Source organism: Carettochelys insculpta, chromosome 22 (assembly GCF_033958435.1).
Source record: "Carettochelys insculpta isolate YL-2023 chromosome 22, ASM3395843v1, whole genome shotgun sequence".
Lineage (NCBI taxonomy): Eukaryota > Metazoa > Chordata > Testudines > Carettochelyidae > Carettochelys > Carettochelys insculpta.
Window position 1 is genome coordinate 17799176 of NC_134158.1, and position 20934 is coordinate 17820109.

Consider the following 20934-nt stretch of genomic DNA (forward strand, 5'->3'; position numbering starts at 1 on the left):
ATGGGGGGGAGGTGAGAACAATGGAGTGGCCCAGGTGATGGGGGGGAGGTGAGAACAATGGAGTGGTCCAAGTCACTTGCCCTGCCCAGCCCAGCCCTGCAGGGCGGCATCACACCCCAGCCTGGCCTGCGCTGGGGCCAGGGGCTGACAGGGTCAGGCTGTACCCCAGGGCTGCACTGCCTGGGCCACACCCTGCCTTGTCCGTTGGCAGCCCAGGTGGCATGCAGCCAGCTGGTATGCGTTTGCTGTGTGTGTCCAGCCTGCCCCATGGTTCGCTGCGGGGGGTAGGGGGGAGTGTCTCTGGGTACCATGCGGGTGGGGGGGGTGGCGCGGGGTGGAGACACTCGTGGCAGGGCAGGACGGTTTATTGCAGGTTCCGTGGCCGTGGCCAGGTTACACGCGAGCTGGCGGCAGCAGGAGGCCAGGGTGGGCGATGGCCCTGGTGCAGTTCACCGGATCCTGCTCCATCCAGGGGCTCCTGTCCAGGGGAAGCGGCAGGCTGGGGGGTTGGCTTCTGGGTGGCCATCGCTGGACCAAACCACCCATCCGCCCACAATTCCCCCAGCCCTGGACTGCTGGGGCTGAAGTTCCCCTTGCCAGCAGTGCAGCTCCTTCAATTTCCTGTCCAGCCGGCATCACCCCCTGGCCACCCCCAGATCGGCCGGGAAGCATCTGGCCCCCCTGGGAACAGGCCCTAAGGCATCACCCCGGCCCCTCTCTTGTGGGTGTCACCAGCCCCTGGTCTGGGCACTGCATGTGGGCCCTTGGCTGCCACGCCAGGTCCAATCTGCGTCGGGGGACGCACCCTCAGCTGGGAGCCAGGCTGGTTCCTCCGCCCGGGCTCCAGCCTCAGCGCCTGCGCTCAGCTCCTCGGCTCCCCTTGCGCCGGGGGCTGGCATCTGTGGGGAGAACACACGACGGCCTCATTCTGCAGCACTGGCGGGGGCGGGGGCGGGGGGTGGAGCACAGCGGGGGCGGGGCCTCCCTGGAGCCATCCCCCCACCGGCCGACTCCTGAGCCAACTGGGACCTGCCTGTGGATGCTGGCAGTGGCTGAGCACCGGCCTGGGGCAGAGGCTGGGCGCCTCAGCTGACGCGGGGCAAACGCCGCTGGAGGGAGGGCAATGGGCAATGCCACGGGGGGGCTGGAGCCCCAACCCTGAGACCACAGCAGCCCCCTGCTTCCCTGGGTGCACCCCCAAACCACTGGGACATGCAGTGTCTGACCCCCCCCCGGCACCAGCCCCTCTGCCCCCCGTGCCCTGGCATGTACATACAGTGAGGTGGGGAGGGGTCCGGGGCCCAGCTCCCGGGGTCTCCTCCTGGCCCCTCGCTTGCTGTCTCTGGAGGAGGTCGGGGGGGAATTACTCACTGTATGCTGCCCACCCAGCCCACTCCCCACCCCCTCTGTGCCGCTCTGCTATGCCCCCCAACAGGCTTAGGGCCCCAGTCCAGGGAACTCAGGGCCCAGAGTGGGCTAGGGACCCTGCACCCCAAACCGGCAGCACCCAGAGCCACTTGGCATCAGCAAAAGCCCTGAGGCTCCAGGCATGTCCCCAGCCCTGCACCAGAGCCACCCCCATGCGGGTCCAGGGCTGGGCAGGGGGGCATGGAGATCCCTTCCACCCTCTGCTACTTCCTGGCCTGTTCTCCCCACACCCCCACCCCAGCCCGCTGCCCGGCTCTCCCCTCCCTCTGCTGCAGGGGGTCTTGTTCCCATTTCAGCAATTTCCCAGGGAACCTCCTGTCCCCCCCACCAGTCTTCCCCCACAGCCTGACCCCCCCCAACCCCAGTCACCTGGTTCCACCCCAGCCTCCCCCCCAAAGAACCCCCTGCACCCCCAGTGATCTGCTCCCACCTCAGCCACCCCGCATGGAACCCCCAAACCCCAGTGACCGGCTCCCACTCCAGGGTCCCCTGCACCCCCAGGACCTCCCCCCACAGTGCTTTCAGGCCAGTACCTACCTCTCACTTTTCAATCGTTTCCTCCGCGGCCTGCAAGCAGAGAGAGGCTGGTGAGGGCGGGGGGGGAGGCTGCACTCAGCTAGGACCAACAGGGCACCCCATGGGGAATGGTGCACAGGGCATGGAGCCCCCCACCTGGATTGAGGGGCTGGGACCCTGGCTGAGCTCCAGTGGGCCTCAGGGCCATGCCCTGGCATAAGGCCCTCTCACCCAGGGACGGACAGCGAGTCCCTACCTGGCGGGAGGCCGGGGAGGAGCTGGGGGCCGCCCCAAGCACACAGTCCACCCTCTCCCTCACACTGGCAACACAGCCCACCTCACACACACACGTGATGAAACTCTCCCCCGACCCAGGTGCAGGCCTTGGCCCCCATTGGCTGCACCCCCCCCACATGCACCAGTCACCAGCCCCCACATGCCACATGTCTGCAGCTCCCAGTGTGTCCCTGGCCCCCTGTGTGTGCTGGTTGTGCCCCCTCCAAACTGGCAGCGCCCCCCCACCTGTGCATCCTCCCCCACCTGCAAGCGCTGGCTGTACCCCCACTACGCTAGCCATGCCCCCATCTGCACCCCCTGTTCAACAGCACATGCCAACAGCACCCCACCCACGATGCTGGATGCACCTTCCCACCTGTGTGTCCTGCCCCCCCAACCTGCACGTGCCAGCTGTACCCCTCCCCTACTCTGGCTGTGCTCCCCACCTGTGCACTCAAGCCATGGCCCCCCCCCTCACTTGCGCACACCAGCTGTGCCCCCCTCATATGCTGGCCAAAGCCCACCCTTGCCTGCACGCACCAGCTGTGCCCCCCAGGCTGGCCAGGCTTCCCCTCGCCTGCATGCACCCCTCCCATGCTGGCACACTGACCGCACCCCACCTCACCTGCAGGCACAGCGTCTGTGCTCCATGAACCTCATCTCCTCCTGCTGGATCTTCCCCTGGAGGGGGCTGAGGCGGATGACCTAGCAGGAGCAGGCAGCTCAGTGGTCCCCGGTTCTCCCAGCCTGGCCCTGCTCACTCCAGGCTGTCCCCCTGGGTCGGCTGGGCGAGCTCAGTGTTAACTGGGGCGGGGGGGCAGGGCAAAGAGCTGTCTGGTCTGGGAACTGCTGGCCAGATGGGAGGGAAGCCAGTGCCCAGCACTGGAGACAGGGAGCTGGCAGGGAGAAGGGCTGCCCCCCCGTGCCCCACCCCCACAGGGCACAGCCTGGAGGCCCAGTCTGCCCGCGGGCTCCACCATAAGCCAGACTGTGCGTAACACCACTGCAAGGCCCCAGCAGTCTGCAGGTTATGCCAGAATTACCCAGCAAGCGCTCCAGGCCCCTTCCCCTCCAGCGGCTGGGGCCTGCCACTGCAAGCACCGGGCTGCTCTGCTAGAGCGGCCTGGGTCTCTGGTCACCCCTGGGCGCCAGCATCTCCAGCCACCCCACCCAGGACAGAGCCAGAGCCTGGGCATCCCCCCGCCCCCGAGCCCCACCTGCATGGCCACGGGCCTGGTCTCCACGGCGACACACTCCAGGTCCTCATCGCCGCAGCAGCCGGCGCAGCGCCGCAGCGGGACGCAGGAGGGCTTGAACACGTGCTCGGTCTCATGGGGGAACTCGCCCAGCACCTCCACCAGCGTCTCCAGCGCCCGGCAGTAGCTGCGGCTCCACACCTCCTCGAAGGGGACCACTGCGGACGGGGCGGGGGGGGGGGGGCATCGCCAGCTGAGCCACAGGGCCCGAGGCGGACCACCCTGCCCTGCTCCACCCCCACCTGCCCTGCGCCTGCCCCTGTCCCTGTCCCTGCCCATCCCCATCCCCCTCCCCCTCCCCCTCCCCATCCAGCCTGCCCCGCCTCGCTCCCACCTCCCCTCTATCCAGGCTGCCCTGCCCCCGCCCCTCCTCCTCCCCCCTCTGCTCCCCCAGCCTTGCTGCCCTTTCACAGAGAGGAGCGGAGATGGGGGGGGGGGGCAACAGGCTACAGCCCAGCGGGGGACAGACACTTACCTGCTGCTTTCCGGCCCAAGGGGGGTGCCACCTGCGACACAGCAGGGACACGTTAGAAGCCAGCCCCGAGCACCCCCCAGTTCTGACCCCCCCAGCCGCCAGCGCCCCCCTCACCACAGGCCCCCCAGTCCCTGCCCCTCCTCCGGCCACCAGTGTCCCCTCACCAGAGCACCCCAGCCCTAGCGCCCCTCACCACAGCCACCCCTGCCTCCAGAAAGGGGGCCAGTCACCTCCACACGCCACAGGCCTGCCCCATCCCCCCATGGTGCCCCCCAGGGGGCCGAGGTAAGGCTGCTGGTCTCTTTGCTCTCTGTTTCCTGGCGTCTGTGAGGCAGGGACCGAGGAGGAGCCTTGCAGGGCTTCTGCTCCCACTGGCTGCAGCCCCAGGCTCTGCGGCCGGCAGAGAAGCCCTGGGTCAGGGGAAACTCTGGGCCAGCTAATGCCAGTCAGCCACCAGGGGGCGCCCCAGCTCCATGAGAACCTGCAGGTGCCCAGCCAGGGGGGCCTCGGGTTTCCCAGCTCTGTCCCCGCAGCCTGTTCCCGTTGTGCTATGGGGTCCTGCCCAGGGTCAGCCAGAGCAGGGGGCTGCTCTAGTCTCCGGGTGCTGGGTTCCAGTCCCAGAGCAGGCGGCCCCGGTCTGCTCTCCGGAGGGCTTGATGATGGGGGGGGGGGAGTGGCAGCTACAGATTAGAACCAGAATTGAGGGTGAATTGCGGGGGCGGGGGGATTAGCTGGGTGGGAGCAGGGCAGGGACTGGGGCTTTCCCCAACCCCTCCCTCAGTCTCACCCAGCTCACCCCCCCGCCCCTACCGGCTGCTGTGGTCTCACGAGAGTTGGGCTCCAGGGCACCCAATTCGTCCCACAGCGCTAGAGCCCGGACGGGGGGGCGGGGCTGGGGACGCTATTACCCAGACTGGGGGGTGTCTGTCTCCTTAGCATCCCGGTGGGTCGCTTTGGGGGGTGAATCTGCCGCAGCGCCCGGACTTCGGGTCGGACGGGGCGGGGGAGCCCCCGCGGGGCATCGGGCCTCTGGGGTCACCCCCCCTTCCGCCGGGGCCAGCGGCCCCGCACTGCCAGCAATGGAGTTCCGGGCCACGGGGCCAGCGCCGGGAAGGGGGACACGGGGGCGCCGCTGGAGCTAGGGACCCTCACTGAAGCGCACGGCCGGACCGGCCGGAGGGACGCGCCACAAACCTGGAATGGGGGGGGGGGCTGGAACCGGCGGGGGGGCCTGGAACCGGGGGATAGGAGCTGAGGGGGTCTGTGACCAGGCGTCTGGGGGGCTGGAACTAGATGGGGAGCTGGGTCCGGAGGACGGGGGGGGGCCTGGAGCTGGTTGTGTCCGGGGGGGCTGGGGCAGGGAGAGCTGAGTCCGGGGGGCTGGGAGCCCAGGGGGGCTGTGTCCCGGGGCCTGGAGGGACTGGAACCGGCGGGGGGAGGGTGTGGAGACCGGTGGCTGTGTGCGTGGGGGGTGGGAGCCCGGGGGGGGCTGTAGCAGGCTACGGGGAGGCTTTGGTGGGCCTGAGCCCCAGGGAACCGGGCTGGGCGCTACCCCCACTAGCAGGGCCGGTCCCAGCTCCAAGCCGACACCCGGGGGGGCGGCAGGGGCCCGGGGCTGGGGAAGGTAGCGGGGGGCCGGCCCCTTACCTGGCAGCGGGCTCCCCAGCCCAGCAGCGCGGCCGCCAGCAGCCACCGGCTTCCCGGGCCCATGGCGCGGCCCGGCCGGAGTCTCTGCCCCGGGGCGCTCAGAGCGCTGCGCCCGGCCCGGAGCCCGCCAGCGACTGGGGCTGACCCGCGGCTCTCCGGGCTGGGGCGGCGGTGGGCAGAGCCAGGAACAGGGACGCGCCAGAGGGAGGGTCCGGACCTCCCCCAGCCGGCAGCCATCGGGGGCGTTTTTCGGAGGTCACCCCCCCAATGGCCCCCACCCCCGGGGAACCCGCCCAGCGCCCACTGTGCCCCCATCCCCTGTAACCCCCAATGGCCCTCACCCCCGCATAGCCCCCCAGCGCCCCGTGCCCCCACCCCCAATGGCCCCCATCCCTGCGTAACCCCCCAGCGTCCCCTGTGCCCCCACCCCCCTGTAACCCCCAATGGCCCCCACCCCCAGAAACCTCCACCAGCCCTATCCCAGACCTATGTGTAGGCTGCCCCTAGCGCCTCCCCCGCCTGCGCCACCCCAGCCCCCCATGTCAGAGGGGGCAGAGCCGGGTTTGCCCTAAGCCAGCGTTCCCTGTAAGCTGAGCGCTAGGGCGGGTTAGCACAGCGCCCACAGCCGGTACGGGTCTAGGGGTGGTGCACATTCGCCCAGGCCTCGGTGCACATAATAAAATTTATTCCGCCACCGGATGGAAACGGTTCACTGGATCCCCGCCCCCAGGGGAGCTGGCGGGGCGGGACCCGGCCGGGAGCTCAGAGGGAAGCGGGGGGCGGGGGGTGCAGCCCAGCCCAGCGGGAGCTACTTAACTCGGGGGGGAGCTGGGATCCACCCCACCCCCGGGTTCCAGCTTGGGTCACTGGCTCTCAGCTCCCCCTGAGCACTTTGCTCCGCCCCAGGGGACCCCCGGGGCTGCCCCGCCGAGGAGTCCAACCCCGGGGGAGCAGCAGGGCTCCGCAGCGCCGCGCTCCGCACACACCCCACCGGGGGCACGTCATTGTTCCCTCCGGTTGCCAGGAGCGGCTCCCGGCCAGGCCTGGGCTTCCGTTCCCACGCTCACACCTCGCCGGCGGGTGTCAAACAGCAGCTGTGGTCCGCCCCAGAGGTGGCTGCCTCTCGGCCAGCGCTCTGCCAGCGCAGCAGTGCCTGGCCCGGGGCTGGCTCAGCCTAGGGCAGCGGCTCCCCACCTTTTCACTAGTGCGCAGCCCAGTCACCCCCAACCCGTTCACGGACCCCCCCCAGTCGCCCCCAAACCGTTCACGGACCCCATCAAAGCCGGTTCTAGCCGCTCTGCGCGCTGCATGGAAAAGGAAACCGCCGCAAAAGTCTTGGACCGGTTCACAACCTGGCGGGAAGATACCGTATTTAATTGAAAAGAAGGGCTGGAGGAAACTCGGGCCTGTACTTGGAACTTCTCTGCCCCGCGCCTTCTTAAAGGCCCACCTGGCTGGGGGCCTTTGGGAGGGGTAACCGCCCCGCGGCTGACACCGCCGTAGGGGGCCACCCTTGCTTGCCCCCCGCGAGCTCTCTGCCCGGCACGGACGGACGTGGGCGAGCGAACAGAAACAGCGCTCCAGCTGGTGCCTGTCTAGGGGTTGTCCTGTAGCCTCGCTCCTGCGCGTCTACACACACCCGGATCAAGGGGGGGAGGGGCGCATGTAAATTAGCCCGGGCACTAGGAATTCAGTGCCCTCCCCACATCCGGGGCTAAGGCTCGAACCCAGAGCGCCGAGTGCTAGTTCAGTACCTAGCTACACTCCTTCCGCTCCGCGACCGCAGCGAGGGGCCTCCTCCCTGCACGCGCTGTGGCTGGGAGAGTGGCGGGGCTGAGGGTGGGAAGGAGGAGGTGGTTGAGTGGGATGGAGGTGGAGGAAGAGTCTGGCTGGCGAGGTTGGGTGGGGAGAAGAGGGCTGGGAGGGTAGGGGGCTGGGAATAGGGGGCTGCAGAGGGGGAGCTGATGGGGGAAGGGAGTGGGGCTCCAGGGCGGGGTAGGGGGCTGGGAGTGGGGGGCTGCCGGAGCCAGCAGGAGTGGGAAGTTGCCAGGGTGGGAGTAGAGGAGTGGGGCAGTGGAGTGTGAGATGGGTGGTTGGGCTGGGAGTGGGGGGCTGCAGAGGGGGAGCTGATGGGGGAAGGAGGTGGGGGCTGGGAGTGGGGAGCTGCCACACGCCAGAGGGCTGAGGGGCATCTTGCCTGCCTGGGATCTGCAGCCTCTGGCTCACGCAGTACCCATCCCCAGTTGCAGCATCTGGGCCGGATCCTGCCCAGCTGCTCCCAGGACAGAGGCCAGCAAACAGGCGGAAGGGCTGTGCCGTGAGGCGAGTGCAGGTGACCGGGTCAGTGTGGCCACCTTCAGAACAGGATTGCATCAGCAAGCTCAATTCCTGGATGCAGCTGCTGTGACACTTGCTGGCTTGGCAGGCCGGCAGCGCGGCACGCGGATACAGAGCCGAGACTTTCTTGGCAAGGAAACATCCCCAGCCGCTGGGTCAGTGCCTGCCGTGGAGTTAGACGGCTCCGCCAGCCCCAGCGTCCCCATCTGCTGCATGTCAGCTCCTGGGATCCCAAAGCACCACAGCCCAACAGACAAACCACGTCATACACAGGACTCCTGCGCCTGGTGCTGAGATGCAGCCACTTCTGGGGTGGGGCACTGGGGCTGCTCATACATGGACCTCCTCTCCCACGGCTGAGCTGCAGCTGCCTTTGTAAATTCATAGCGGTTAAGGCATCATTAGCTCATAGACTCATGTCCTGTGTAACAGGGATGTCATGGAGTGTGGAGGGTCCCCAGGCCCTGCACCCTACCCTCAGTCAGTTGTGACTCATGCCACAGGTAGACCAGAAGAACACGCCATCACACAGACGTGTCAGCTCAGAAACCAGAAGCAGTCAGTACAGTCCATCTGGGGAAAAGGGGCCCAGAGGGGGTCCCTGAGCCAGGGCCCTGGCCCCACTTTCCCGGCAGTCATTTGAGACTGCCCCACTTATCTACCCAGTTCCCATTCAAACCAGCCAGGCCCGTCCTCCTGCCTTTGTCCTCTTCCCAGGGGAAGAAAGGTGTCACCTGGCTGCCTAGGTTACAAAGACCCTGGAAAGTCACCCTGTACATGGGAAAAGTCATCACACTGAGACTGCCATCATCAATTCTGCACTGACACTGTGCCCAAGGAAACTGAGGCACTCACCACCGGTTACTACAGGACAGTAGGAAACACACGCAACCCAGTCAGGGGATTAAAAATCCTCACACGCCCAACTCCATCACACTGGGCCCAACACCAGCCTGGCCGGGGCAGTTGGCTGCTCCTAGTGCCTGGGGCAGCTGCACAGCCCAGGGAGTGGATAAAGAAATGGGCCATCATTTGCCTAGGGGCAGGACAACAGCATGGCCTGGTGCATAACATGGGTGGGACTGGCTGCCAGGACTCCCCAGTCCTGTCTCTGGCTTGGGGAAGGAGCTCTAGTGGTCAGCGCAGGGGGGGGTGGAGGCCAGGACTCCCGGGTTCCACTGTGGATTCTGGTCTCTTTATTCATCCCCTCTCCTGTGCAGTGGGGCTATGACACCTAGTCACCCCTCTGAAGGGCGTGGGGACCGGCAGAACACCACCCCCCTGTTGCTGCCTGAGCATCAGCTAGGCCATTGCCAACAAGCCAGGCACCCTGACTGAGCAGTGTCCCTGTAACCCACCCACCTGCCGGGGCCCCTCCCCACCAGCTGGGTTGCAGGGCTTGTGACCCGTTTAACCAGCGCCGTTCTTGAACCCCTGCACCGGGGCCCATATGGGGAAGCCAGCTTTGAAATCTCTCAGTTCAGCCTTGGGGGCTAGCCCCTGCCTCCCAGGTCACAGCCCAGCCCCTCAAGGTGTGGGGGTCTCAGACCCCAGGTGAGGGGGGAGGTAAACAGAGCAGATTCCTTAACAACCTGCCCCCCCCCCCCCCGGGGGATTTTCCTCCTGCAGCAGAGGGTTAGAGAGGAGGCGGGTTGGTGTCATTGCAGAGATGAGAAAACTGAGGCACCAGGCAATGCTCGAACTGGCCCAAGTCAGCAGCAGAGCCAGGGACTGTCTGCTCCTAGGCTGGACCGCAGCTTCCCAGCCCATCTGGTGCCCAGTGCAGACGTGGCTGGACCCACCTAGGGCTGAGAGGTCACTGGTGCGGGCGTCCCTGAGATGGGAAGGGACAAAGCTCCATCTGTTAGTCATTGACCCCCCATTCCAGGCCCCTGCAGTCCCTGGGCTGACAGAGAGGGTGAAACACATGGAGCTGACTTGGCTTAGCAGAGGGGGACGTGCCCAGCTGGGGCTTCCCCAGTCTCTCCTCTGCCACCAGTTGGATCCCCCTCAGTCCCCCAATCTCAGCCACCAGCTGCTCCTGGCCCCCGGTCAAGCCCCACAGCGAGAGGAGGGGGAGCCTCACACCCCGCCTAAGCTGAGGGGAGAGTCACCTGCACGCTGGGGGAGGTTGAGGGTGGAGGTAAGAAGTGGGGACAGGCTGCTTTGGGGACACCCCAGGCCTGTGAGGGGTGCCCCAGTGAGAGATGGGGCCCTGGCCATGTGGGCTGGCTCCCGGGGAGCAGGCCCGGCGTGGGAACAGCTGGGGAGAGCCAGGCTCGTCCCTGGGGAGCGCGTGGCTCTGAGAAACGCCGGAGGTGATGGCTGCTCTGACGTGAATGCGAAGGGTCGGGGCCACAGCAGCGTAAACAGGGCCCGGGTTATTCCTGGACGTCCCCAGCCGCCCCTGCGCCTGGGAGCCCAGTGCAGCCCTGGCCCCAGGCCAGCCTCCTCCTTGACCCTGTGTCTGTGGAATGGGTACCCCAGTGCACGGGCCCTGCTGGGAGCCAGTACCCAGAGCCTGGCCAGCAGCTCCCCCCCACCAGTCTGAGCAGCTGAACCAGCCCTAATGGACTATGCACCCACCCCACCCCCAGCTGTGCCTCCTTCTGCAGCACCTCCCCCTGGGCTGAGCTGGTCTGGCCCTGGGGGACCCGAGCTACCCAACCCGGGCTGTGCCAGGCTCTGCCGCACCTCCCACCACCCATGGCCAAGCTGGGCTCAGAGTGGAGCCCCTATGGCCAAGTGGGAGGCTAGAGAATGCAGGGGGGTGGTCTGGAATTGACCCTCCACGTCCCTTGCCCTGGCCACTGACTGCTTTGCCTAGAGGGGAAGCTGCTTCTGGGGAGGGGCATTTCCCTGCTGGACCCCCCTCCAGGCTCACCCTGCTGGGAGAAGGGAAGGGCAGCGGAGACCCCCAGTCTGCACTTGTGCTCCGGCCTCAGCCCAGGTGTTTGCAGGGGAGGTGGCTCCCAGGGCAGACAGCGATTTGGGCCAGGGATCCAGAGGGGGCAGCAGGACAGGAGAGAGAGAAAGATCAGATAGAGGGACAGACAGCTAGAGGGTGTGTGGGGCCAGCCAGCCAGATAGACAGATAGTGTCATGGAGTCGGGGGGCGGTCCCCAGGCTCTGCCCCCATCCTCAGTCAGACACGGCTCTCGCTCAGCAGGGAGATCAGACGGGTTATTAGGCGACAGGGACAGAGCCTAGAACAGACTTGTCAGCACAGCACCCAGAGGCCGTCAGTGCATCCATCCTGGGGAGACAGGGGCTGTCTCCCTGCCGGCTGTGGGCACTGCCAACACCACAGGCTCAAGCCTGGCTCCCTTCTGAGTCAACAACCCCCGGGATGAAGCCAGAGCAGCCTACAGGCCCTTGGAGCAGCCTTCCATGCTGAGGATGGGAGAGGGCACCTGGACACCTGGGTCCCCCTGGGGCAGGCCTCTCTCATTGGACTGGGGGTGGCACTCGGACACCTGGGTCCCCTGGGGCAGGCCTCTCTCATTGGACTGGGGGTGGCACTCGGACATCTGGGTCCCCTGGGGCAGGCCTCTGGCACTGGGACTGGGGGGAAGGGGTACACCTTGGTCCCCATAGGGCAGGCCTTTAACACTGGGACTCAGAGGGTATCCAGACACCTGGGCCCCAGGGCAGGCTTTTCACACTGGGACTTGGTGGGGGGCACCTGGGTACCCCGTAATACAGGAGGCTTCTCTGGGCACTGCTGATAGAGCCAAACCAGGGCAAACAAGGCTCCTTACAGGCCAAGGCTGAGGTTCCTTCACTACAAGGCACCAAGCCAGTCATAAAGAGCATCCCTGCAGCCTCTCTCACCAGAAAGAAGCAAACCCCCCAGACCCTCCAGCTTCCCTTGTGCCCCCCCAGTATCCCTTCTCGCACAGATGAGAGGGTATGAAAACCGGTCTGGCCAAATCCACACAGGTTCCTCCAGCTCCACAGGACCAGCCCCATCCCCATCCCCAGGTCAATGTATACTTAGATCTTACCCCAAGCGGTGTGCTGGGCCAGTCCATCAGACTCTGAAATCTAAAGGTTTCTTAACAAAGAGAAAGAAAGAACAGGGCGAGAGTGTGGCTGTTAAAGCCGTCAAATACATACGTCAGTCACAACGTTCTTGATGCCGGCTGCAGCCGATGGAGCAGGCGGCTGTCCAAAAGGTCTCTGGAGTACACCCTTTGTTGGGATGGGTTGGCCGTCCTTCCAGGCACAGCTCGTAGCAGAGATGTTCCTGTAAACTGCAGACTGGAGACTGAAGATGACAGGTTGAAGAGAAAACGGAGGAGACTCAGGGCCCCTTTATACCCTTGCCCAGGTGGAGGGAATTTCACTGTTCCTCCCTGTGTGCAGGCAGGTCCCAAATGGAGAATCTCCTGAGCAAGTCACCTGTCCGTGTCTTTTGTTAGGGGCATTCTGCCACTGGCAGACTCCCAGGCTCCACACCCCCAGCTAACTTCATAGACATACACCCCATGCCTGTGAGGGGCACCCCGGCAGCAGATGGGGCCCTGGTCGCGTGGGCTGGCCCCCGGGGAGCAGGCCCAGCGTGGGAACGGCTGGAGAGAGCTGGGCTAGTCCCTGGGGAGCGCATGGCTTTGAGAAACGCCGGAGGTGACAGCTGAGGCGATACAGACACAGAAGCAGCATCAGCAGATTCAGGGAGCCACCAGCTTTCGTCAGCCCCCTTGCTTGGCCCAGCTGGCACAAGATTTGGTGCAAACCTAGGACAGCGGTGGCAACCATGGCCCTCACATTCATTTCAAAATCCATTACTATGCATCACTAGGGCAGACCTTTCACACAGGGATGGGGCGGCCTCCAGACACCTGGGTCCCCCAGGGCAGGCTTTCTACACTAGGACTTGGGGGCACCCAGACACATGGGCAGGCTTTTCACATTGGAGCTGGGGGTGGGGGATCCGGACATCTGGGTTCCCCTGGGCCAGGCCTGTGGAAGAGGGACTCAGAGGGGCACTCGGATACCTGGTCCCCTGGGGCAGGACAGATGTCCTGTGTCTGGGAGCTCGGGAAGCAGAGGCAGCCCCCAGCTGACTCCTGCTCAGCTGAAGGCTGTTTGGGGGTGAAGGAGAAGCTGACCCTGCTGTGCAGCACCCCCAAAGCAGTGGGGCTGGGGCTCACCCATGCCCTGGCGTCCCGCTGAGATGTTGTTCTCCCAGGTAAGTGCTGATGGCATTATCCCTTCGTTCACTGGGGTCCGCCCCAGCCTGCAGCCCCTCCCCCGCAGGCTCCGTGCCCCTCAGTGTGCTGGGTGCTGAGCTCGGCGAGGGGGGGACGAAATCACCTCTGGCCCCGTGCTGCCCAGCATGCTCCCAGCCCCAGCAACAGGGAGTGCGTGAGGGCTGTTCACTCTGAACCCTAACAAGGGCTGTTCACTCTGAACCCTAACAAGGGCCAGGCAGCCTCACTTTCACCCAGGGCCTCCTGGCAGAAACCAGCCAGGAGTGGGGGTGGGGAGGTGGGCCTTATAGCTGCCCCATGATTGTACGAAGGGGCTGCACACCCCTTCTCCCCTGCAGGGGACAGAGACATGCAGGAAAGGCCCAGGCCAGGCCTGGCAGAGGCTCCAGCATGGAGCCCAGAGCACTTTGCCCTGAGCCAGCTTGTGTATCAAGGGCTTAGCTTCACTGGGCACAAGCCGCAGCGGTGGGGCCCTGGCATCTGCCCAGCCCGTGTGTGTGTGTGTGTGTGTGTGTTTTCCATCCCTAGCTGACCTCCCCTTGCTGAGATTGATGATGCTGGGAGATGGATGGAGCCCAGGGGCTCCCCCGCTGCAGAACAGTGAGTTGGGCATCGGTAGTATCGCCCCAGCCTCCCAGCCTGGGCTGGTTCCACCCCCTACCTGGCAGAAGGATGAGGGAAGTGAGGGCAGAGCAGGTGGCTGCTGCAGCAGCTGGCCCTGCAGAGCTCTGTGAAACTCAGGTCACAGGTGGCTGTTTGCTAAGAGCACAAATCCACAGAACAAGCTGAGATGTGTGTCCGCCCCCTCTCAAGGAGAGACACCGGGGCTGGGCGGGCGGGCGGGGGGCAGGGAATGAGGGGCCTGGGCAGAGCAGGGAGAGGGGACCCCAGGGCTGGGCAGGCAGGGGACAGGGAGTGAGGGGCCTGGGCAGAGCAGGGAGAGGGGACCCCAGGGCTGGGCAGGCAGGGGGCAGGTAGTGAGGGGCACAGGCGGAGCTTGGGGGCTGGGTCAGGATTAAACAGCACTGCCCAAGCTGGGGCAGAGGAACTTGGAGCTGGGGTACCAGGGGCCTGTGAGTCAGGATTAAGGGGCCCTGGCACAGCTGGGGGTGGGAGAGTCCCGGCAGGGGCTGCAGGTGGGACGGAGGGACACTAGCAGAGCCAGGTTGGAGGAGGCTGTTGTGCTCCCATCTCAGGCTGCTGCCACTCCGGTAACCATGGCCCACCCAGGCCCTGTGGCTGCAACTGTCCTGGATCCAGCAGGGCCACATCCTGGGCCCTGGGCGGGGGCTGTGGTCGGTCGAGTGCCACACTCCCCACCTGTGGAGCAGAGCCCTGGGGCAGCGGGGGAGAGTGGATCAGCTGTGGCCTGGAGCGGCTGCAGGCTGACACCCCCAGCCAACCCCCCCCGCCCCCCCCGGAGCTGGGATCCCCGTGTGCCCGGGGTGCATGCCCGGGGGAGCACAGCTGTTGTGTGGGGGGTTCCTTGTGTGATGGGGTTCGGGGTCCCCAGGCTCTGCACCCCGTCCGCAGGCAGGAGTGACTCCCACTCAGCAGGAGAACAGCGGGTTTATTAGCCGACAGGGCTCAGCGTCGCACAGAGGAGTCAGTGCAGCCGGCAGGGACAGCCAGTCCCATCCATGCCGGGGAGAGAGCCGGGGCCTGGCCCCCTCCTTTGTCTCTCTCTCTCCCAGCCCCGATTCTGCTTCCCAACTCCCAGTTCCAGTTCAAACCCCTCAGGCTCCACCTGCTCCTTTGTCTGCAGTCCAGAGGTGTCACCTGGTCCCCTTGTTGCCCTCAGCAGGAGCCCCCCGCCCTCTGCGAGACACCCGTACACACCCGTATCCCCCACTCCATCACACCTTGTCACCCTCCTGCAGCTTCCCCCGCCCGGCTCCCGCCCGGCGGTGCCAGCCCTTGTGTGGGGACCCTGCGGTGCTGGGCTCTGGCCCTCCGGCGGGGATCTGGCTCGCTCCAGCTGCAGCCCACTGCTCTGAGACCGGGTGCGTCCCTCCTCCGGCCCTGCCACGCCGTCTGTCTGTCCAGCCATGCAGGAGGCAGGGGCGCCCTCTAGCGGCCAGAGCCCTAAGTGCCACGCCCAGCCCAGCCCAGCCCCTGCTGCAGCCAGGCCAGGAGTCTCAGGCAGAGACTTGGCCGGGGCGGCTCAGTGGGACTGGAGGCCTCAGAGCCTGTTTCCAGCCATCCCTATGACCCTCCTATCAGACAGCCAAGAATTGAGACCAGAGCCCTGGCAGGGGTAAAGGCTGGGAAGGAACCCAGGTGTCCAGGGCCTCACCCCAGCACCCTGCCTCCAGCCTACCCCCCACCCCAGAGATGCCATGTGCTCAGCACCCTGGGGCTCACCTGGCATCTCCCTTGGCCCAGGGGCGCTCCTGCAAAGGCAGGTTTGACATTGGCTTTGTGGCTAGTTCTGCATCTTTAGGACAGAGAACTGGGGTTGGGGTGCAGATTTCCACATAGTTCCTTTAGGAATGCCTGGCCCAGGACCCCTGCCTGGCACTGCTGGGGGCCCCCAGGAGCTCTCAGAGCCATGCACTGACAGTGCTGGGGGAGGGCAGAGGGGGGTAGTACCTGCCTTTCTCCGCAGCAGAAGGTGACCAGACACATGGGGCCTCAGTGATCGTATGAACAGCTCTTCGGTAGCCATTTCCAGCCATTGATCGCAAAGTAGGCTGAGCCCCGATCTGCATTTTACATGTGGGGAAACTGAGGCACGGAATGGGGTGAATTACCTTGTGGGTTCCTGGTGCAGCCCAAGCTGGCCAGCTGCCTGAGCCCCGCGCTGCCAGGGTGGCCTGCTGGAGCCCCTCCCCTCCCCCAGAGCTCCCCATCTAACCCCATCCTCCTCCCCCCCTCCCTGGTTCTGTCTTGGGGTGAGGGGAAAAATGGGGTGGGGGAGCTGGGTCACCTTGTGCCCCCCTGGAATTTCTTCACTCCCCCCAGGGGACACACCCTCAGTTTGGGAAACCGAACGGTCAAGGCTCCTGCACTAAGTTCCAGAGGTCCCAGGTTCAAGTCCCCCTGTGGGTGGTTACAACACCTCACTCTGTAGGCAGCTATGCCCAACATGGGGCCCCTGCAAAACCCCAGCTTGGGGACCACTGAGCCCCACTGTTCCCCTGGCCTGAAGGTTTCCACCGTTAATGTCCCCCATGTGTCTAAATCAACCCCCCACACAGCCAGGGGTTGGCTGGATAAGTCCAACCAGCTCTGTGCCCAATGCACCCAGGGGTTTCACTCCCTGGCTGTTCCCCACTTGGGGGTCTGTGTGGGTAGGAGTCTCAGGGTACAGTTGCACCCAACCCACACTGCGGGAGGAGGGGAACCAGGCTTAACCTTGGCTCCCTGCTGCACAGAGCGTGCCAGGCACAGGCCATGCCAGTGCTCAGAGACGGGGCGATCAGCCCAAACTGGGGGTGGGGGGCACCTCTCCTGTTGGCTGGCACAGCGCTGTGCACTGGCCTCCCCAGATCCCATTGGCTGGCCCTCCTCACCCAGGGGTTGCCCCAGCCTGTGAGCTGGGCTGGGCTCACTGCTGGACAGCTGCTAACCCAGACAACAACCAGCTGTGGGGGAAAGCTGCTGTGCGCACATACACCAGGAAGCCAAGGGACTTCCAGGTGCCGACGCCCTTTGCCGGGACGGGTGATGCCATGGGCCGGTGTCCGCGCAGAACAATGGATTGTTGTCTGCAGCTAACGGGACTGGGAGCAAAGGCTCCTGCTTTCACTCCCTCCAGGCCTTCGACTCTGCACGAGGGGGAGCCTCTTAGCTGGGGAGACCCCAAGTTCAAGCCTCACCCTTGCTGGGGGCTTGTATCTCCCAGGACTTCATGCCTGATTCTTAACAGCCAGCACCAGGACCCAGGCACTTACAAACTGCCCCTTTACCAAGAGGTGACGGAAAATTGCACCACTGGGGATAGAAGCCATCCTGGGGGGGCTAATGTATTGCACCTGCACTTGCTTCATCCAGTGGCCAGGTCATCCCATGCCCGGCAGGGCTGTGGAGAGACCCCTCTGAAATCCAGGGCATGCAACATCCCAGAACACTGCTCCCCAGAGAGGGCACCGTCCCCTGGGAACGGGGCTGGAAGCGGGACGGTGCCGGGAAGAGTAGGCATGAGACAGGCTGAAGAATGAGCCCTTGCTTGTGTGGTGCTGTGGCGTAACCCCTCTGCCAGCCAGGGCCTTCCAATGTCCAGGCCACTGCTTAACAGTCACCTGGAGGTCGGCCCCAAGCCTGTGGGAAGGCCTGGAGCTCTGTGTTATTTCTAAGAGCACAAGAACGCCAGAACAGGTCAGAGCAAAGGTCTGTCTCTAGCCCAGGGTCCTGTCTTCCGACAGTGGCCGGCACCAGCTGCCCCCGACGGAGTGAACAGAACAGAGAATCAAAGTGAGCCCTCCTGTCGCCCATTCCCAGCCTGGGCAAACAGGTTTGCAAGACCACCCCTCCCCATCCTGGCTTACCGCCACTGAAGGACCTTATCTAGCTCTTTTCTCGAACCCTGCCGAAGTCCTGGTCTTCCCAACATCCTGGGGCAAGGAGTTCCACAGGTTAACAGGGCATTGTGTGAAGAAAAATGACCTTTTCCTTGGTTTAAACCAGCCGCCCATTAATATCCTTGGTGACCCCTAGTTCTTGTGCTAGAAGGAGTTAAACCACACATCTTTATCCACTTTCTCCACACCAGTCCTGATTTTATGGCTAGATATCACATCTCCCCTTAGTCATCTCTTTTCCTAGCTGAAAAGTCCCCCTGTCTTTTTAATCTCTCCTCATAAGGCAGCCATTCCAGACCCTGAATCATATTTGTTGTCCTTTTCTGAGCTTTTTCCCATGCCAAGATATGTTTTTTGAGATGAGGTGACCACATTAGCACGTAGTACCCAAGATAGGGACTTTACTAAGGAGTTATATCGCAGCCGTATATTCTTCTGTTTTATTCTCTACCCTTTTTAAACGATTCCCACTGTTCCATTTGCTCCTTGACCAATGCTGTGCCTTGAGTGGATGTTTTCAGGGAACTATCCCCAGTGACTCCGAGATCTCTCACTTGAGTGGCAACAGCTAATTTAGACTCCATTGGTTTATATGCATAGCTGGGATTGGGTTTTCCAATGTGCATGACTTTGCATTTAGCAACATTGAAGTTCATGTACCATATTGTTCCCCAGTCACCCAGTTTCCTGGGATGCTGCTGTAGCTCTTTTGTGTCTGCCCAGGAGTTAATGCTCTTGAGTCATTTTGTATCAGCTGCAAATTTTGACCCCTTGCTGTTTACCCCTTTTTTCAGCTCATTTTATGAAATTGTTGAATAGGACCGGCCCCTTAACAGGATGTGTGACTCAGTTTACCCAGCCATGTCCTATTGCTACTCACAAGGGCCTGACTTTAGTGGACTGCCAAGTCCATTGTAATTAAGTTTCAGACAAGTTTAAAACTTACATCTGGTAAGGGCTCACAAAACCACACAGTCACTCAGATTGTCTTCAAGTTTGGAGTTGTCTCACCAGGGGGTTCCTGAGGGGGGAAAACACTCTCGAAAGGTGCATGCCTTTTGTCTAGGGGGTTGTATCCTTGGTTATGGATCAAAGTGGTATGGTTGTGGTGCACACCAGAGAAGACAGATACACACCTCAGTCTGCTAGCTGGAAGGTTGCAAAATGACATGTTTTAATTTCTTGGAATTCAGAAAGATAAAGGATCAAAACCAGAGAGAGACAGAACAGGCTGCTCCCACACACCCCCTAGAGCTGGAAGGGACCTTGGGACGTCATCTAGTTCAGTCCCCTGCCCTCTTGGCAGGACCAAACACCATCCCTGGCATCTCTTTGCCCCAATCCCTACATGGCCTCCTCAAGGATGGAGCTCACAAGCCTGGGATGAGCTGGCCAATGCTCAAATCACTGAGCTATGCCCCTCTCTCCCTGCTGCAGTGAGGCCCAGCTCTGCCCTGTGCATGCTAGGCTGGCTCTCTGCAGCCCAGCCACAACCTGCTCTTTCTGCAAGAGCCCCCGAGCCTGCAAGCAAGGCCAGGAACCCCTTTACAAAGGAACGGGATCGCTCGCAGTTTTAACAGCGTCCAACGCAGCATGAGTCATTTCTGGGCTGGCATCGCCAGCCTGTCTCCCTCGCGGGACACAAGGGGGCACTTGCTCCTGGTGGCCAGTACACCAGTGCCCCCCAGTGGTGAAAGGATGAAGACGCTTGGCAGGCTGGGAGGGAGGGTGGCTGGCGCAGGCTCAGAGCCTGGGTGCGATCAGCTCAGTGCCTGTCTCCTTGGCCATGTGGCCTGTGAGCCCATCTCGTGGGGTCGCCAGGTGCCCAGAACATGACCGCTGCAAGCTGGGTGCTGGGTGCGTAGCTGGGGTCGTTACTGGCTCTCACGGCTCCCAACAGCCCCCCGGCTCTAGGCCCCACGTGCACACAGCGCTCTGGTGTGTTTGGACCATTGAAACGCCCTGGCCTCTTCCCCTGGCGACTTGAGGGTGCGTGTCAGCAGATGGGTTGACCTCTCGGCGTGTGGGGACAAACCCAGAGCACCCGAGCCACTGCCCTCGCCCTGCTGCAACGGGATCCCGGCTGCGGAGCTGCGCCGGTGCCACCAGCGGGCAGCCTGTGCCCACGCCTGCTGGGTGGTGGGGAGCAGGTACCCCAGTGGCTGGGAAAGGTGAGGTGTCAGCTGGGGACGTGCGGCTGTGGGTCCCTACTGCTCAGCCCAGGCTCCCCGGCGGCAATGAGCAAAATGTAGCCCTGGGGGCAGGAGGGGCAGAAAGCAGGGCCCCTCCCCCCATTTCCCTGGAGGTGCCCCCCCAGCACTGCTGTGTCCCTTCCGAGGCAGCTCAGCTCCCCCAGCCAGGCACTCGGCGCAGGATGTGGGGCCCTGGCTTGGCCCTCCGCACACGGACACCCTCCAGGCCCCTCTCTGAGGACAGCCCTGGATAGAGGGGTGAAGGCCACAGGGGCAGTGGGATGAACCTAGGGCTGCTGCCCTGCCACCTAGGAAGCTGTGAGAACCAAGCACCCCCTGGGCTTGGGGCAAACCACCTCTGCCCCAGCAGGGGGGCAAATGCCTCAGCCTTCCCTAGAGTATGGGGAGCCCCTGGGCCAGGAGGGCACCTTAGAATCATAGAAGAGTAGGACTGGAAGGGACCTCGAGAGGCCATCGAGTCCAGCCCCCTGCCCTCATGGCAGGACCAAGCACTTTCTAGATCATCCCTGAAAGCCATCTATCTAACCTCTTCTTAAATAGCTCCAGTGATGGAGATTCTACCACCCTGCAGATATCTCCCTGGTCCTGGAGCGCAGGCGGCACCAGGCCCAGCCTCAGTGGGGGCTGAAGCTCGGGCATCCCCCAGAGGCTGGGGGAGGTGCGCTGAATGGGGAAGGCTGGGGCGGAGTGTGAGCCAGGCAAGCTCGCAGTATGGAACAGCACCACCCTTCCCTGCCTCTTATGCCTGCTGCCCATGCCTGGTGGGGACCAACGGCCCGGTTGGGGAGGGCCCCGCAGGCTTCCCTGCAGCATCCTGCTGTCCAGCTTGAGCGTTTGCACATGCAGCAGGTCCAGCCCGGCACTGCAGGGTGCCTGGACAGCAGGGCCCCCCAATTGCTGGGGAATTGCACAGCTGACAGGAAGACACAGGAGGGGCCCACAGAGCCCAGGCTGCTGCTTAGCTGAGCCACCCCCTTAACTGCTCTGCTGCTGCTGCTGCTGCCGCCGCTGGAACTGGGGACCTGCCCGGGGCTACAGAGCCCCCTC

At 64.0% G+C, this 20934-nt stretch overlaps 1 protein-coding gene across 1 annotated transcript; it reads right to left on the reverse strand.

The window, feature by feature from the left end:
- Nucleotides 1-337: 337 nt before the first annotated feature.
- LOC142024504 (snake venom vascular endothelial growth factor toxin ICPP-like) lies at nucleotides 338-5749 on the reverse strand. Its single transcript, XM_075016567.1, has 7 exons — nucleotides 5599-5749; nucleotides 3952-3982; nucleotides 3438-3634; nucleotides 2846-2925; nucleotides 1966-1995; nucleotides 1277-1342; nucleotides 338-899 (listed from the first exon to the last, which is right to left on the reverse strand). The coding sequence occupies exons 1-7, from the start codon at nucleotides 5659-5661 to the stop codon at nucleotides 863-865; spliced, it is 504 nt and encodes a 167-aa protein (XP_074872668.1). The 5' UTR covers nucleotides 5662-5749; the 3' UTR covers nucleotides 338-862.
- Nucleotides 5750-20934: the final 15185 nt, after the last annotated feature.

What these genes read in the sequence shown, in the direction of transcription:
- LOC142024504 (XM_075016567.1), bottom strand. Translation starts at nt 5,661, where the DNA reads ATGGGCCCGGGAAGCCGGTGGCTGCTGGCGGCCGCGCTGCTGGGCTGG. An exon ending in GCTGGGGAGCCCGCTGCCAG is followed by an intron (nt 3,983 to 5,598) that starts GTAAGGGGCCGG and finishes GCTGTGTCGCAG; the next exon opens with GTGGCACCCCCCTTGGGCCG. An exon ending in GGACCCCTCCCCACCTCACT is followed by an intron (nt 900 to 1,276) that starts GTATGTACATGC and finishes TTCTCCCCACAG; the next exon opens with ATGCCAGCCCCCGGCGCAAG.